At 42.5% G+C, this 18,624-nt stretch overlaps 1 protein-coding gene across 3 annotated transcripts in view; it reads right to left on the reverse strand.

Annotated features, from left to right (window-relative positions):
* Positions 1–13,816, reverse strand: part of LOC122563652 (non-compact myelin associated protein) — a 95,949-nt gene extending 82,133 nt beyond the window's left edge. The window contains exon 1 of one of the 3 annotated variants that reach the window (XR_006315684.1): positions 13,436–13,816. Coding sequence is in view for 2 of the 3 variants with exons in the window: in XM_043717664.1 (XP_043573599.1) it covers positions 13,401–13,413 (13 nt within the window). In the remaining variant the exon portion in view is untranslated. Of the gene's footprint in view, positions 1–13,140; positions 13,163–13,400 lie in introns of those variants that run through there. The other 2 variants (XM_043717664.1, XM_043717665.1) reach the window with 2 other exon arrangements.
* Between the last annotated feature and the right edge of the window lie 4,808 nt (positions 13,817–18,624).

The raw sequence follows: 18,624 nt of genomic DNA on the forward strand, positions 1-18,624 counted from the left end.
GTCTCCTTCTTCCTCTTTACAAGACATTCAACTTCCCTCGTCAACCAAGGTTCCCTCACACGACCATCTCTTTCCTGCCTGACAGGTACATACATATCAAGGACACGTCGTATCTGTTCCTTGAAAAAGTTCCACATTTCCACGACATCCTTCCCTGACAGCCTATGCTCCCAACTTATGCTCCTCAGATCCTGTCTTACAGCATCGTATTTACCATTCCCCCAATTGTAAAACCTACCCTGTTGCACGCACCTATCTCTCTCCATAACCAAGGTGAATGTTCCCAGTGTTCAAAGGTAGAAGACAGAGAATGGTGTTGGAGGGTTGCTTTTCAGACCGGAGGCCTGTGACCAATGGAGTGCCATAAGGATCGGTGCTGGGTTCACTACTTTTCATCATTTATATAAATGATTTGGACATGAACATAGGAGGTTTAGTTAATAAGCTTGCAGATGACACAAAACTGGAGTGTGAAGAAGGCTACCTCAGACTACAACGGGATCTTTATCAAATGGACTGAGGAGTGGCAGACGCAGTTTAATTTAGATAAATGTGAGGTGCTGTATCTTGGAAAAGCAAATCCTAGCAGTACTTATACACTTAATGGTAAGGTCCTGGGGAATGTTGATGAAGAAAGAGACCTTGGAGTGTAGGTTCATAGCTCCTTGAAAGTAGACTCGCAGGTAGATAGGATAGTGAAGAAGGCATTTGGTATGCTTTCCTTTATTGGTCAGCGTATTGAGTACAGGAGTTGGGAGGTCATGTTGCGGCTGCACAGGACATTGGTTAGGCCACTGTTGGAATATTGTGTCCAATTCTAGTCTTCTTCTTATCAGAAAGATGTTGTAAAACTTGAAAGACTTCAGAAAAGATTTACAAGGATGCTGCCAGGGTTGGAGGATTTGAGCTATAGGGAGAGGCTGAATAGGCTGGGGCTGTATTCTCTTGAGCGTCAGAGGCTGAGAGATGACCAGAAAGTTTATAAAATCATGACAGGCATGGATATGATAAATAGAGAAAGTTTTTCCCTCAGGTGAGGGAGTCCAGGATGAGAGGGCATACATTTAAGGTGAGAGAGAAAAGATATAAAAGGGACCTAAGGGACAACGTTTTTACGCAGAAGGTGGTGCGTGTATGGAATGAGCTGCCAGAGGAAGTAAAGGAAGCTGGTACAATTGCAACATTTAAAGGGCATCAGGATTGGTATGTGAAAAGGAGGGGATAGAGGGATATGGGCCAACTGCTCGGAAATGGGACTAGATTAAGTTAGGATGTCTGGTTGGCATGGACGAGTTGGACCGAAGGGTCTGTTTCCATGCTGTACATCTCTATGACTCTATGACTCTATGTTGTTAGATTATGATTGTTGCACTTCAACAAGCAACTAGCCAACTTCCGAGTAGTTCTGAGGCTATACAAGGTATAAAGGCCATTATGTTTTCATGAAAAAGACAATACACTTCATCATTGTGATGTTTTGCCCATACGTAATTATGATAGAGGAATAGCTGATGTGACATCACTAAACTGCTAGTGAGTACACCACTTTAATATATATCGATAAGGATTACCATCAAATCACTGGCCCAGGTTCTGTTCTTAGTGGTAAAGGAATGACTTTCTCAATACACCTCACCATCCATAAGTCAGGAATTAATGTGGTGACAGGGGTTTTGTCCACTGATTGACAAACTGGTGGGAGATCCACATTCCTTTTCTCTGGAAAGTCTAAGTCAAGTTGTTATAGTCTTACCAGACCATATGGCTGCTCTCTCATTAGAGAGGCATGACTGGTGACAATTTAACCCGAGGGTCACCACATCTCAGGTGAGGGGAGAGATTGACAAGGAGAGTCCTTCTTGGGAATCTCAGCCAGTGTGGGGATTGTACTCATGCTGTGGGAATCCCACAGCTTTGCAAACCAACACTCCAGCCAATTGAGCTAAATTGACCCTCTCTGGAAGGTACAGCACTATGACACTCCAATCAAACACTTACCTGGTTAGATTCAGCCCTCCTGACTGATGCAGTCAAATGCAAATCCTATCGCTAGGACTTTCTAATCAATCAGAAGCTAACAGCTCTGCAGAAATGGCAGACTAGTGGGAGAAGTGGGCACTGCCATTACTACATGTGGTCTTCACCAGGACTTGCCAATAGATCACTGAAGACGTGTAAGTGTGGGCTTGCATAGTAGGACAGGAGGTGGCTTCCTGCAGGCTCCCCACTTCCCAGTACTGAATCCCAGCAGCAGCAGCAGTGGAAGCCCTTAAACAGTGACTTAATTCAAAGACCTGGACTGAGAAAGCAACTTTTGTGCCATTATTTTTCCAAAATAAGCCTCACAAAGCTGAGAGACAAGAGCAATTGCCAACAAAGAAAACAACAGCGATTGCAGGCTCGCCAAAGACACTAGAGCTTTAGGTGTGAAAACTCCTTGAACTGAGAAGCATCTAGCAAAACGTAAACATTTTTAATTCTGGAAAATTGTTTGCAAGGGGCTTCAGGCAAAAGAAAATTACTGCAGAAAGCAAAAGACAGGTGATAATCATTTGGACAGATGCAATGATGGATTAAACAAAGACTATTGAGTATTATTGAGTATTGCACTTTTAAAAGAAGGTTCAGAAATATAATTTGTCAATGTGTAAGGTCACCCCATTCCATGAAAAGAAGGTAGGAAAGATTAAACATGTCGACCTGTACTGGAGTTGAAAGGAGAACCCACAGAGAGGAGTGTATAACCACTGCAGTCAGTCACTTCTGAAGAATGTGTGACCATAGTTAATAACATAACTGAGTAAGATATTGTTAAAGGATGTTTGCCTGCTGGAAGGAAAACAACATGTTTGAGCATTCTAATGCTAGATGTCAGTGAAGAGTCGACTTGTTTGGAGTTAAGTAACAAAGCAGGTGCTGTATACTGTTTTTTTCCCTCAGTTCATTAAACCTGGGAACAATTTTCTGTAACCATCTCGAATATGCTAAAGTCATATTTGTGAGTACAAATGAACTACACTAAGTGTAACAACCACCTAAATGAGTCAATTTGTTCTTTGCAATTTGCACGAGAAGCAAACAAGTACAGGGAGTTTTATGAAAGACAGGAGTTCCTACTGTAAAATAACATCTGGATTGGATGGCTCTTTGCAAAGTCTTCCTGTCCCAGACTTGATCAGAGGAAGATGGGAGGATGACTGCATCCCAGCGGAGTACAGGGTCACTCCCAACTTCATGTTTGGGGAACTAAATTCTGTCTATTAACTTGTGTTGAGGAGGGTGAGGGGTAACTTTATATAAGATTATAGAATCATGGGGGGCATGCATAAGGTAATTAGCAAAGGTCTTTTTCCTGGGTGGGGGGGGGGGGGGGGGTAGTTCAACACTAGAAGCCATATTTTTAAGGTGAAGGGGGGAAGATTTGAAAGAGATCTGAGGGACAACTTTTTCACATATATGGTAGTTCATATGTGGAATGAGCTGCCAGAGGAAGTGATAGAGACAGGTACAGTTACAACATTTAAAAGACATTTGGATCAGTACATGAATAGAAATGGTTTGGAGGGATACAGGCTAAACACAGGCAAGTGAGACTAGTTTTAGTTTAAAAAACTTGGTCAGCATGGACGAGTTAGACCAAAGGGTCTGCTTCTGTGCTTTATGTTGATGACTTTCACAGCATTGTCAGCACAGATTTCCAGTCAGGTAGTGCAACATGCTTCACAAGGGGCCTACAGTACCTGTGATTAGGATAAGCAACAAAGTGAATTCTTACTGAATCATAAATCTAAACCAGGAAGTCAAAAAGAAACCATCAAATATGAATTATATTTATATCACGTACAGGAAGTGAAATGAAGATTGGGACATACAGATAGGAATGGGGAAGAGATATAAAAGCGACTCAGAAAAAAATGTCTAAAAAAATACTTTTCCCAAAATCTGTGACAGCAATTTTCTTTCATGAAATATTAACTCTACCCACCCCACACTCCCTCAAGTTTTTCACTCCTGGAGGGCCTGTTCAGTACTTAGAAGTGAATGTATTGGAGCAAAGCATCCAGTCATTTTAGTGTGGAACTGGTGGGCAATGACCCCAAAATCCATGCGATAGATTTGACACCTGAAACCAAGACAATTGTCTCCTATGAAACAGCGCAGTTTCTCTGACAACAACTTTTAGACTTCCATTTCAAATTATGCATGTGCAGTCATCAGAAGTTGCTACTAAACATATCCTTGAGTAACAATTTCACCATTGTTACTGCAGCAAAGTCTCCAAATCCATGCTCTTTGGTTCATTTGGATAATAGAAATTGAAAATTTTTCTACAATTAGAAACTCCTCTGAGAGACACCAAGAGCTTCTGATTCTCCCAGCTTGATCCCCCACACCATTGAATTGTTGAGTTTTACACTTAAAGATCTCATGTCATCATTTTGCTGTATCACAAACAAGTTCAAAGTTTATATGTATGCATGTAATATTACCCCACCAGGCAGAGTTCAGCTAAAAAACAATTATCACATTAAAGTTGTTCTGTATAAATTTCTACTTACCAATTTTTATTTTAGCTTAAATTTCTGGCCTTTTATTTTGTTCAATTACTATCTGCTAGTCCTAAATCTCTGAGTTCCTCCCATTGTAGTTGACACTTCATAACTTGCTAATAGAGAATAATAGATGTGCCTTCTGTCTGTCTGGTAGCTCATCTGTTACCTTGGTGAACTAATAACCCAGAAAATCAGGCTCATTATCAGGAGGTATGAGTTCAATCTCTACCCGGGGGATTTGGGAACTATTAAATAAAACGGAATGAAAACAGCTAGCAACAGCAACAATGGAACTATCACATTGTTGTAAAAATCCACCTGGCTCATAAATAGTCTTTACCAAAGGAAAGGTGTCTTTGCATCTCCAGACTCTCAGCTGGGTACTGTAACCACAGTATAATGCGGCCTCGCAAGTCATTAAGACTCCCAAGAAAACCTACAACTCTATGGACTGCTGTGTTTCAAAAAGGTGGCTCCCACTAAATTCTCAAATGAAATTAGGAACTGGCAATAAATGTTGGCCTTGCTAGTGATGCCTACATCCTGTGAATGAATAAATATACCTTTTTGAAAACATGTCATCAAATCAAGCACTTGTGTTCTTCCAAAAAATATTTTAAATAATAATTTAGAATAAAACATTTGATATTTTAAAAGATGGGCATCTTTCTGTTGGTAGTCAAAAGCCAACACTAATCTCACCTTTTATACCCTTCCAGCAGGAGACATTGGATAGTGATCAGGTAAAGATAAAGTCACTATATTCTTGACGAACCACAGGGCACCCTCTCATTAGAGATGAGCCATGGTAGTTTAAGCTGAGGATCACCTTGCCTCAGGGAAGGGGAGAGATTGAGAAAGAGTGTCCTTCATGGTAACAACCATCGCAAGAATTGAAAGCACACTGTTGGCATCACTCTGCTCAGCAAAACTGCCATCCAGCCAACTAAGCTAACAAATCCCCCAAGGAAACTGAGTGATTCTTCCTCGCTAACCTGGACAAGATGGGGCGCAGGACCAATTGCTACATCATTGCCAATGCCCTAGCTACATCACCTAACTTTGCTATGAGAAAGTGAGGACTGCCAATGCTGAAGATCAGAGTTAAAAAGTGTGGTGCTGGAAAAACACAGCTGGTCAAGCAGCATCCAAGAAGCAGGAGAGTTGACATTTTAAGCATGAAGAGCTTATGCTCAAACCATCAACTCTCCTGCTCCTTGGATGCTGCTTGACCAGCTGTGCTTTTCCATTACCAAAATTTTTTAACTTTGCTAAGACCCCGGGATGTTGTCAGATTCATAAGAATAAAATCATATGTTGGGCAAGAGAACACAAGAAGCTTAGTGCACATGGAAACCTAATGTAGTAAAAATTAACACTTTTGGCAGAAGGGGTGAAAATTTACAGAGGAAGATGCTGAGTAAAATATTTAAGTGAAATAAAGACGGTTTCTCAAACTTTAGGCTACGTTTCCTTTTAAATAAGAATATTGGTGTATCATATAACTCAAATCTTCACAGAGGAGAAAAGTTCACTCAATCTTTGAGGTGGCATGGTTGGCACTGCAGCCTCACAGCACCAGAGACCTGGGTTTGATTCCACATAAGTGACTGGCTGTGTGTAGTTTGCACGTTTTCCCAGGTCTGCGTGGATTTCCTCCCACAGTCCAAAGATGTGCTGGATAGGCGGATTGGCAATGCTAAATGCCCATAATGTGCAGGCTAGGTGGATTATCCATGGGGAGATACAGGAAGAGAATCGGGTGGGGGGTGTCTGGGTAGATGCTCTTCAGAGGGCTGGTGTGGACTTGATGGGCCAAATGGCCTGTTTCCATACTGTAGGGATCCTATGATTCTAGTCCATACAAGGGAATTATTTTCAGAACGAAAAGTAAATAAATTGTTTACCAAATAGTATGTAATTTACACTGACCCAGACCTGACGTTGAATCTTGTGTGACTCTTAACAAGCTTTTCATACTTAAAACCGTGGTGACTAAATACACTTCAGTTTGACACGTAAGGTTAAAAAGCAGATGGAGTCATGGCATTAATTCACGCAGCAGGTAATTTTCTTTTAGGCTTTCTGACAAAATAATTTAGTCACTGCCATTGCAATAAACATCAGCTGGCATTTTCTGCCATTGTATGGAGTTTGTGTGTGTAGTATCACCTGCCTATTCATTCTAAATTGTGCAGCACTCCTGTGTACATGCCTTAGCATTCTCTGCCATTTTGTAAGAATTTTTCCATATGACAGTAATGTATTAGTTGCCGATATAATTTTCACATACTTGACAAATTTGATCTTCTATTCATTATCATTACATAAAGCCACATGCACTGAATCATTTCCTGTGCATAATTGCAACAGAAGATTACTGATTCAAGGTTAAGATATTCAAACTTCGATTGAGCAGACTATGTCTGGCACTCCTCAGTTACATTGAATACATTTGATTGCTACATATTTATATCTTGCTTAAAGGCCCCATGTTATCTTGCCGCCTGTTAAGAATTAACATCAACAGCTTGAAACATTGGGGACAGCAACATGTCAGCACTTGTTTCACAGATTCAGTGGCAGAGTACATTTGAATAGGCGAATCAGCCAGAATGCCAAATAAAAACACCTGCTGTCTGTTTCAGTACAGTACTCAGCCATAAATGTCACAGCTCATGTGACTCGGTATAAAAGGGATAAGCCTTTCAGCTCACAAAATGAACAACAATATAAAGATTGCTTACAGGATCAATATGTCAAACCATAGACATTTGTAGTTACAAAGGAAGCCATTCAGCCCATCCTGACTGCATTGGCTAGGTGTTAGTGCAATGTAAAACTAATCTCATTGTCACGTATTCTTCCCAAAGCCTTGTAAGTTCTTCTGGTTCAAGTGTTCATCTGCTATTCCATTAAAAGATGTAACGGTCTTCATTTCATATACTCCCCAGAGCAAAACAATTCATGCTCCAGAAAACCTCTGTGTAAACAAATGTTTCCTCATCTCTCTCACTTCTTTTCTGACCATTTCAAGTTGATGTCATTGATTCCTAAGCAGAGAACATTGTCACTCCCTATTTGACCAACAAAATCAGTTTGAACTCGATGGTATTTAGAAGGATGAGAGGGATCGGTTTGAAAATTACAGAATATTGAGAAGCCAGGATGGAGTGGATGCGGAGAAGATGTTTCCATGAGTAGGACAGACTAAAGACCAAGGGCATAGACTCAAAGTGAAGGGATAGCCCTTTAGACCCGAGAAGAGGAGGAACTTCTTCAGCCAATAGATGGTGAAGTTTTGGAACTCATAGCCACAGACGGCTGCGGAAGCCAAGTCATTGAGTGTATTTATGACAGATATAGGTAGTTTCTTTATTAGTAGGGGAGCAAAGGTTACTAAAAGAAGGCAACAAAATGGGGTTGAGAAACAGCCACAATCAAACGGTGAAGTAAACTGGATGGGCCAAAAAGCCTAACTCGGCTCTTATATCTTATGGTCTTATAATTTTAAAGAATAATTTAAATCTCAAATGTCAAGTTTTTCTGATGCTGGAGAAATTGTTAATATCCTTTTTATAATAGGACACTGAAAACTGCATGCTGAACTTTAACCATCACTGTCATAAACAAATTAATTCTTACTTCTTTAGTTTTATAATCTGTGGCATGGTTTATAAAACCCAAGATATAGTAACTGGAAAAAGAAACAAAAGTGATATGAGCAAAGCAAAAATGTCATGCAGTGAGTGGTTAAGTGATGGAATGCATTGCCTGAGAGTGTGGTGGAGACTGGTTCAATTGAAGCATTCAAAAGGGAAGCCGGTTGTAATCTGAATGGAAAATGTGTGGAGTTACGCAGGAAAAGGCGGTAGAATAGCATTAAGTGAATTGCTCATTCAGGGAGTCGGTAAAGACATGATGGGCTGAGTGACTACACTGTAACAACTCTGACTATGATATTGTAACCTGTTGCACATTCAAAGAAATGTCATTGAAATCATAGGTCTCTCTATTCATTCATAACATGAATATACATCCTCATTCTATGCTCTTGTTCTAAATAGTAACCCCACAGAGTTTCATTTTGTACTGCCTTTAGAGCACTTTGTGGAGTTCTGATTGCTGCATTATAAAGAAAGAGGCACAGTAGAGGGTCCAAGAAAGATTTACAAGATGATACCAGAACTTCAAAGTTATCAAAGTTAAAAATCACAAACACTAGGTTATAGTCCAACAGGCTTATTTGGAAGCAGTAGCTTTCGCAGCGCTGCTCCTTCATCAAAGTTATCCTTATAGGTTAGTGGCTTTTGCCTTAGGGGAAACATTTTGATAATCACTCTTTGACTTGTGGGGAAAAACATAAGCTCGAAGCCTTCAATTTTATGAGGATGGTCACCAAGAAATCAAAAAGCAAGTCCAAAATAAATTTATTTACATAGTGACTGGTGAGAAGGAAGAATTTGCTGTCATAGAAAGTACAATAGCCAATGGAGAACAGTTTAGATGCAGCTAAGGAGAATCTAAATAAGCACATCAGGGAGAAGGAAATTGGTTAGGTTGTTAAACTGGGATTGGGGAAGGCTCAAGTGGAGCACAAACACTGCCAAAAACCAGTTGAGTTGAATGACATATTACAATCAATGTACTTCCAAGTACATCCAATACACATTCTAATAAAGTGTCTATGATTTACCAAACCCCATTTTGTCTCATCAAAAAAATATAGAAATAGTACTCCCAAGGTCCAAAGTCTGAAACCTTTGAGAACAAAACTGATCCATAATCAAGTCCTGGAAGATAGTTTTTTTCCAAACCTATCAGAAAGTGAGGAGTGCAGATTCTGGAGATCAGTCAAAAAGTGTAGCGCTGGAAAAGCATAGCCAGCCAGGCAGCATCCAAGGAGCAGGACAGTCAACGTTTCGAGCACAAGCTCTTTCCTGAAGGAATTCCTGATAAAGAGCTTATGTTCAAAATGTCAACTCTCCTGCTCCTTAGATGCTGCCTGACTGGCTGTGCATTTCCATGGCCTCCTCTATATTGGGGAGACAGGCCGCCTACTTGCGGAGCGTTTCAGAGAACACCTCTGGGATACCCGGACCAACCAACCCAACCACCCTGTGGCTCAACATTTCAACTCCCCCTCCCACTTCACCAAGGATATGCAGGTCTTTGGACTCCTCCATCGCCAGACCACAACAAAACGACGGTTGGAGGAAGAGCGCCTCATCTTCCGCCTAGGAACCCTCCAACCACAAGGGATGAACTCGGATTTCACCAGTTTCCTCATTTCCCCTCCCCCCACCATGTCTCAGTCAAATCCATCGAATTCAGCACCGCCTTCCTAACCTGCAATCTTCTTCCTGACCTCTCCGCCCCCACCCCAGTCTGACCTATCACCCTCACCTTGACCTCTTTCCACCTATCACATTTCCGACGCCCCTCCCCCAAGTCCCTCCTCCCTACCTTTTATCTTAGCCTGCTGGACAAACTTTCCTCATTCCTGAAGAAGGGCTTATGCCCGAAACGTCGATTCTCCTGTTCCCTGGATGCTGCCTGACCTGCTGCGCTTTTCCAGCAACACATTTTCAGCTGTGCGTTTCCAGTGCCATACTTTTTGATTGGAGAAAAACTATGTTAATTAACTCTACTCCATGGTTCCCTGACCACCTATGAACTCTCAAAATACACTGTTACATTTCCCTTTTATCAAACTGGAATTGTTGCAATAAATCTCAGTGATATGCTTATTGGAAAACTTCTGAACATTACTACTTCTGCTGCATTTGATTTATACATCTGCCTTTACTTCTTCAAATGGGATCTATTAAACATGGCACCACAGTGTGCCAATTGTATTTGATAATTCTCTGCATTTCAAAACACTCAGTCATTTTTATCCCAAGTTCAGGACTTAGCCCACTGATGACACCACAATAACTGGCTTGTCCTCCGCATATGCAGGTTTTCTGCTGATTTATCCACCCTGCTCTCTCTAATGTCCAAACATTTGATGGCGCTAACTGATTGGGTATGGACTCATCATGAACTGACACTAACCATTTCAGAAGCTATGGTTTTTCTAGTTATCTCAAACAACTGTTCAGCATCCTCCACTGATACATCCAGACATATGGGGCTATCACTAACTGTAACGGCAACTGTACCATTCAAGATCGGAGACGGCTACAGAGAGTGGTGAACTCAGCTCAGACAATCACAAAGGCCAACCTTCCATCTATAAAATCCACCTACCAGGCCCGGTGTCAAGGAAAGGCTGACAACATTCTCAAAGATCCATCCCACCCTGACAATGTTTTTCAACAACCTCTACCATCGGGGAGAAGATACAGAAGCTTGAACACACACACCAGCCAGTTTTGAAACTGTTTCTACCCTACTGTTGTTAGATACTGAATGGACTCACAAACTCTTAACATTCGCCTATACCTGTGTTTTTGTTTTTGCCGCTGTTTACCTATTATTTACTTATCTATGCTATTTAACTCTGTGACCTGCCTGCATTGCTTGCAAGACAAAGCTTTTCACTGTGTCTCTGTACACGTGACATTCCATTCCATTCCATTCTGATTATCACTCCCATTTGTAAACACGGACACCTCGCAGTTTCCTCTTTCATTCTAAGGGCTTCATGGTTTTCTATAGCTGTTTTAAATGCCTTCCTTTTGGATATGAGTTGAAGAATCTAAGAACTAGGGCAGTAGCAAGCAATTCAGTCCCTTGAGCCTGTTCCACCATTTCACACCATCATGGCCAATCTCAACTTGGCCTTACCCATCTGCCTGCATTAACCTTTGAATCCATTAGTAATGAAAAATCTACTCCAACTTACATTTATTCAGTGTCCTGGAGCCCACAGCACTCTGGGGTAGTGAATTCCACAGATTCACAACTCGTTAAGAGAAGTACTTCCTCTTCATCTCAGTTTGAAATCTGCCACCCATCAGTCTAAAGCCTTTAGTTTTAAACTCCTTTTACTCACAGGACTGTATTCTTTGATTTGTTTTATTTTTGTCTCAAAGGAACATATCAACTTTATATTCCATATTTCAGGTTATCCAATCCTAATCTTCTGCCTTGTTTGCTAACTTCATAATTAATAACTTTTGTACCTGAGAATTATGTAACAATTTGAATGGTAGTCACCCAACATACTTACTCATGTTCTACAAAACACCAGGCAGTTACAACGCTATTCATCTTACAGAGCAAATCACCAAAAATAAATCAGAAAAATCAAGCCATGAAAACCACCAAAACCACCAAAACTAATCAATAGATCATGTAATGTATGAGTTAATAGTGTGGTGCTGAAAAAGCACAGCAGATCAAGCAGCATCAATGTTTTGGGCATAAGCCCTTCTTCAGGAATGAGGCTTGTGGGCCAAGGGGGTCTGAGAGATAAATGAGAGTGGGGTGGTTGGGGGCAAGGTAGCTGGGAATGCAATAGGTACTGAATTTGGTGGTGAAGGTGATAGGTCAGAGAGGAGGCTTGACTTAGCGAGCTTACATTCTTACCATCAACCTGAGCTACAAATCCTCTCAAAAATCGCTAATCACAGCATCTGTTAACACCAGTATGCTGAAGACCATTTAGCTTCAGCTCACCGTCAACACTACTAACTCTTTCACTGTCTACACTGTCAGACCACTTATCCCACAACCAGTACTGGATGAACAGGAATTTCTTCCAACTAAATATTGGGAAGACTGAAGTCAATGTCTTCAGATCCTCTTAAAAAAACTGTTCCCCAGCCACCAGCTTGATCCCTTTTGCTGGAAGCAGACTGTTCACATATTTGGTGCATGTTTGACCCCAAGATGAGTTTCCATCTGCATTTCCACACCATCATTAATACCACCGGTTCCCACCCCAAAACATCACCTGACTTCACCATTACCTTTGCTGTTCAGCTGCTGAAATTCTCATTCCTACCTTTGGTCCCTCTGAACTCGACTATTCCAAAGTATTCCTGGTTTCTCCCCACCCTGCATGTCTAAACCATACCTTGGGGAATTTGAACATTCTGCACTGATTTCCACTAAGTCTTGTTCCACTCATCTGATTTCAATGCTTGCTGCCTACACTGGCTCTGGGTTTTGTAATGTTTCCATTATAAAGTTCTTGCTTTCAAATCCTGTCGCGTCTCAGCCTCTCCTTGTCTCTTCCAGCTCCACGATCCACAGGACTGTCTGTGGTATCCATCAGTATCCCGAGTTTAAACACTCCAGTAATGGCAGCGGTACCTATAACTGCCAACAGTTTACACTTCCTCGCTAAACCTGCCTTCTATTGCTTTGTAATGGTAGTGTTTAAAACGCACCTCATTAACCATCCTTTTGTCATCTGCCTGACAGCTCCATTGACTTGGTGTCAAATTTTGTTGCACAGCGTTTGGGCTGTTTCATGGAGTTAAAGGTGCTATATAAATACAAGGTATTGTTGTGAGGTTTGACACATAAACTGCATTCATGTCAATGGCTGCTCGGTGAGGCACAGTAACACTGAAAAGTTTAACTTCCATTATTTAAGATCACCCCGCACCGTCCTGTGAACGCAACTAACCTGGCATTTTTCGTTACGTTAAGAGGAATTTTGTCAGCATGTAGCAATCCCAACTGTGAAAAATAAACTAAACCTCGCACAAGTCAGCGATAAATCGAACCTCCCCACGTCAGGGGAAGGTTTCTGACTAAATTACCCTCCGTTTCTCTCTCTCGCTCTCTCTGGTAGATCCCCACAATATTGCTCGCATGCACTTTAACGCCAGTTTCACCGAGGAGTTGAGTGAATTCGTGAAGCCCATGAAATCCCATTGTCTTTACCTGTCCCTGACATTATAACGTCGCCTCCAACACACCGTGTGCTGTTGCCACCAGGTAACCCTGGCACCTCCGTTTAGTGACTGCTTGCCTTTTCCCTGCTGTCGGCAGGCCGGGAGCGAAGGTGTTTGTTCAGGGGGTGGGGGAACTTTCAATGGGGTTAGAAGCTGCTCTTCCAACCACCCATCCCCATGACGGTTTTGTAATGAGTCGGACCTAGTTGGACAGGTTCAGCAACTTTTCCGTCTCGTCAGGTAACCAATCCGCCCTGCCGGATCTGTCCAACTGCTCTCAGTCTGGATACATATACGTAAAGCAATCCCCCAGCATTGGACAAAGGAGAGAAATGAGTTTAGTTAGTGCCCTCTCCTGTTTGTCCTTTCTTGATGCGTCCTTATATAAAAACAAAGACGCCTTTCAACACCTCAGGACGTCCCAATCGGTTTCACAGCCAATGGACTATCTCAAATTGTCCCATTCCCGCATAATAACCAGCCACAACAGAAGTCTAAAAATAATCTGTTGTTGAAAGTCAACCCTAATTAAATGCAGCGTCAAAGTTTAATTCCAGTTCCACAACACAGGAATGTTCAAATTTGCAATTGTGCTGAATAGACCACTGTGCGAGATATCTAAACAAAGAGTGGCCCAGTTTGTGGGCTGTCACACGCTGATGAGGCAGTATTCCTTGATTGAGTGCTAAAACGTTATTTATATAAGAACTATGCAATGGTTTTGGCTGGGGTAACCTTGGCAGTGCGGTCTCAGGGAATAGGTCAGAACTGCACCATATACACCAGCAAGGAAAGGACCTCACATTTGTGCCCAGGTTTGTGCCCTCAGTGAACTCCTACGTGCCCATTCTCTGCTCTACTTCGGTGACCTGCGCATCCCTGGTTTTAGCGCACACCCCAGCCCCTGCAAACCACACACCCAGCTTCTGACCACATCTGACCTGACGGTGAAAGGGATAAAGGAACTGTCAGCCCAGCTCCCAAAGAACATGGCCTTCCTCTTGACTAGTCTACCTTGACTCCTGAGACCAGTTCAAACTGGCTAAAGATGCTCATGAATCTGCATGCAGGCAGTGGACCCAAGCAGACACTGGCTCTGCTACCCACACACAGGAAGGCTTCGATGTTGCAATCTCTGCTGCCTGGGGTCATCACAGCTCTGAAATCTACATCCTTCCTGATGGACTTAGCAAAAGGATATACACAACACACAAGCAAGGCAGGATAGATTTGATGAGGGAGTTTTCTGCACTGGGCATCATCCGGCACCATAAGGTCAGTGGAGCAAAGAGGAAGTAGGGTTTATGGCACTGTGCATGCAGCAGGGATTGTGGGCACACTGCTCAGCCATCAAATAGAATCATTGCTACACTGGTATCATAAAGACTGAAGAGAAGGGGGCAAGGCTACCGATCACATTTGGGTTTCCATTTTCTGAAAGGGAGGCTGCAGCTAGCATCTGCAGCACAACTTAAATCCTTAGCCTGCCTTGCAAACCCACAACTACTTCGATCTAGAAGAACAAAGACAGTGGATACATGGGAGCAAATTCCCCTCCAAGCCACCCACCACCCTGACCTGAAAATATATTGCTGTTTCTTCACTGTTGCTGGGTCAAAATCCTGGAGTTGCCTCCCTAACAGCATTGTGGGTCTAGCTGCAGCACATGGACTGTAGCAGTTCAAGAAGGCAGCTCATCACCTGGGCAGACTGAATGATTTTTCAGGAAACACAGCTTGCAGCTCTGACCTTGGTCATTTGAGCACTGCTAGGACCACATCTTTGGAAGGCCTTGTAGAATCGGCCTGCCTCCTCTAACAGGTTGCACATGCTTTCTTTGTAGTCCTTTGTTAAATGTCCCTCTTGCTTGCAGTTTCTGCAAAGGGTTAACTTGCAGTCGACTGCCATTCCTCTTGTTTTGTCACAGATCAACACACCCCAGACTGTCCTGCCTACACAAAATAGCTCTGACTCTCTCTGTTGGCGGAGTTGGAAGGTGGGAGGACGATGGTCCCAGTGGCATCCTCCTTCACCGTGATCTGTTCTTTACTCATCCAGTTTCCAAAGGATCAACCACCTCAGTGCGGTTACCATTCAGCTGAATGCACCAGTGGAGGAACAATAAAACATCAGCCACAGGGATATACATGTGAACACTAACCACACACTCATCTCCGATGGCAGAGAAAACAAAGGCTTGGCTGTAAGTGCTAACATGGTCCCCTGACATCCTTACCCTTCAAACATTATCAGCTGTCAAATGCAAGCTGAAATGATCTCTAAAGTGTCATTTAAGTATCTCTGCTGGAGAAAGTTTATAGACAGATCCCCACAACGGCCAAATGACACTCTCTTTATGAAATAGGTCCAGTCGACAGGTAGGCTTTCATCTAAGCTCTTCACAGTCAATCTGACTGTATTATGGAGCTCTTAGATCTCAGAGGTTCCAGCAGACATGGCTGGAGGGTTGAATGATAGCTGTTTCAACATTGGGCCTAAGCCAGTGTTGAGATCCATCAATAGCAGCAAAGAATCTAAAGATTCACAATTTGGGACTCACATTTAGTCAAAAAGCTGAGAATCCATGTTCTACTTTATCTGGAGGTCAAAGTGGACACCATGTGCAGATCTGTCAATGAGAGGAGGGACAAGTGTACCCAATGTTGTTCTCATCCTGGTGGCCACCGTTGTGTGTAAACCCTTGGTAAACAAACAGAGTCACTTTGTGCTGAGGTTCTATTCAGCTCTCGTGTTGCGAAGGATGATTCTGGTCACCTTACTGTGGAATGCTCCAGGTACTTGGATCATACCATATTACCTGCCCCTCATGGAACAGTTTGTGCAGAAAAGTATCATTGATCATAAGCCCATCAGGCAGTGGTCAGCACATAATGTCTTCAAAACCTTGTGGGAAAAGGAGCTGATTGATTGTACCGATGGATCCTGGGCAGACTGTCAAAGGCTTTTCACAGAATGCCTCATCGCCAGCACTTTCAAACAACATCAAGATGTAGCTTGGCTGATAGTGAGAATTATACTACCCATCATATCATTCATTTTCACTCAGACTCTCTGCATGACCACACATTGCCCTCGAGATGGCTGTACTGGTGAATAGACCATCACATATATCCATCTGGACTGGATCTTTGCAAAGAAGGTCTGTAGAGAAACACAGTGATTTTGGACTAAGTTTGTCCAGAGCAGCTCTGTGACACATGATTCTGTGCTCTACAGGTTGTTACTAGGGGCCCACACTGACACAAACATCAGCTCTGCTCAGATGACCGTCAGCTTGGTGAAAGTTGCCCCTTGGACTGCTCAATACCTATTGGTCTTCCAGTGCAAAGAATTGTTCTCAACCGTCTTTTGCAGACTGGTACATTCAGGATCCAGATCTATGTACTGAGGGATATGGTCAAGTTCAAGGCAGCTGCTGCCAAGGCACAGTAGGGAACAGCCTCTGTCTAAAGCCTTTCAAACGTCATGTACTGAGGGTCTGCTAACTTAGAATCCTTTGGGCTCAGTTAGCTCAGTTGGCTGGAAGGCTAGTTTGCAATGCAGAGTGACACCAACAATTCCTGCAACAATTGAGGTTACCCTGAAGGTTCTGCCTTCTCAACTTCACCACTTATCTGAGGCGTGGTAGCCCTCCAGTTAAACTCACCACCAATCATCTGTCTAATGCGTGAGCAGCCTTATGGTCATCTGGCACTTTTGCCTTAATTCCGGAGATGGACTGTACATAGTCCTTGTCATGTATGTTACAAATGGATTGAAATACCTATGAATGCAAAATGCTCAACTGAGAAATGTGATAATTTATTGTGTTTTTGTTAATGTCCAACATGGAATGTTTTATATTGTACAGATAGATATTTTATGACTGAAGCATATTTTGACAAATAAATAAACTCAAACATTCCTTTTGTTGAGAAGCATTGTAACATCCCCTTTCACAGGCTTGGAAGGTTTCTTGCATTTGCCTTTACTGTTAACTGGGCCACAACCTAGTTAAGGAATCACATGTAGACTGGATGAATAGATCTATTCATTAAACCAGGAGGTAAATGAACATTTGTTATTTGTCTCCTTCAGCATTCACCCATTCTAAACCATGAGGATTGCTGGAATTTGGTTTCACAGGCAGCAGGAGTGTGCCCTTCTCAATCTCAAGGAGCCATTCTTCATTTGTGAGCTTCTGTGATGTGAGGCACTGCTGCCAAATATGAGATATTAGCCACCTTTCCAGCTTCAGCTACTTGCAACCAACAAGGCCACTGAACAGTCGTTTCCATGGAAGGTGGAGGGAACTAGAACTGATCCCAAAACACTTGCAAGAAATCCCGTAATGTCAGGTAATAAAAGCAGGACTTGATTTATGCAGTCACATAATCCAAGCTGTAGTAACAAACCTGGCTGATGATCTGCCTCCCTAGCCCTCAGCTTGGGTGGTAGCCATGTTACTAAATTTAACTTTTCTTTTCCTGGGCAAGGGAGAGTGGAGGAAAAAGGATATGAAGAAGCAAATAATTTGCATTTATGTAGTGTATTTCGTAGTTTCAGGATATCCACTTGCCATTCGTCAAGTCTAGTCACTGTTAGGAATGTAGGAAATGCAGCAACAAATCTCAACATAGCAAGATCCCATAAACTGCAATGAGATAGTGAGTGGATCATTTTTTTGTGTGCTATTGGCGAAATGAGAAATATCGGTCAAGATACACAACAATCTGAATTTGAGGCGAAGGGGGGGGGGTACCTCTGAGCCAAACTGACACTTCGACCACGATTTTCCATTCTGACACTAAAGAATGGCATGTTCAAGGCTGTCACTTCCACCCTGGCCCAGAGCGAGTTACTTTAAATGTATAAATGCTTTTTGCCTCATTATATATGCAAGTGAGTTTTTATGCTCGTTAATTGGTAAAAGGAATGGGGTGAGTGGAGATGAAATTCTCACACCAGGTGTGACCTTCCAGACTTATAGGTTCTAGAGGTCATAGAGTCATTGAGATGTACAGCATGGAAACAGACCCTTCGGTCCAACCTGTCCATGCCGACCAGATATCCCAACCCAATCTAGTCCCACCTGCCAGCACCTGGCCCATATCCTTCCAAACCCTTCCTATTCATATACCCATGCAAATGCATCTTAAATGTTGCAATTGTACCAGTCTCCACCACTTCCTCTGGCAGCTCATTCCATACAC

Source organism: Chiloscyllium plagiosum, chromosome 27, assembly GCF_004010195.1.
Source record: "Chiloscyllium plagiosum isolate BGI_BamShark_2017 chromosome 27, ASM401019v2, whole genome shotgun sequence".
Lineage (NCBI taxonomy): Eukaryota > Metazoa > Chordata > Chondrichthyes > Orectolobiformes > Hemiscylliidae > Chiloscyllium > Chiloscyllium plagiosum.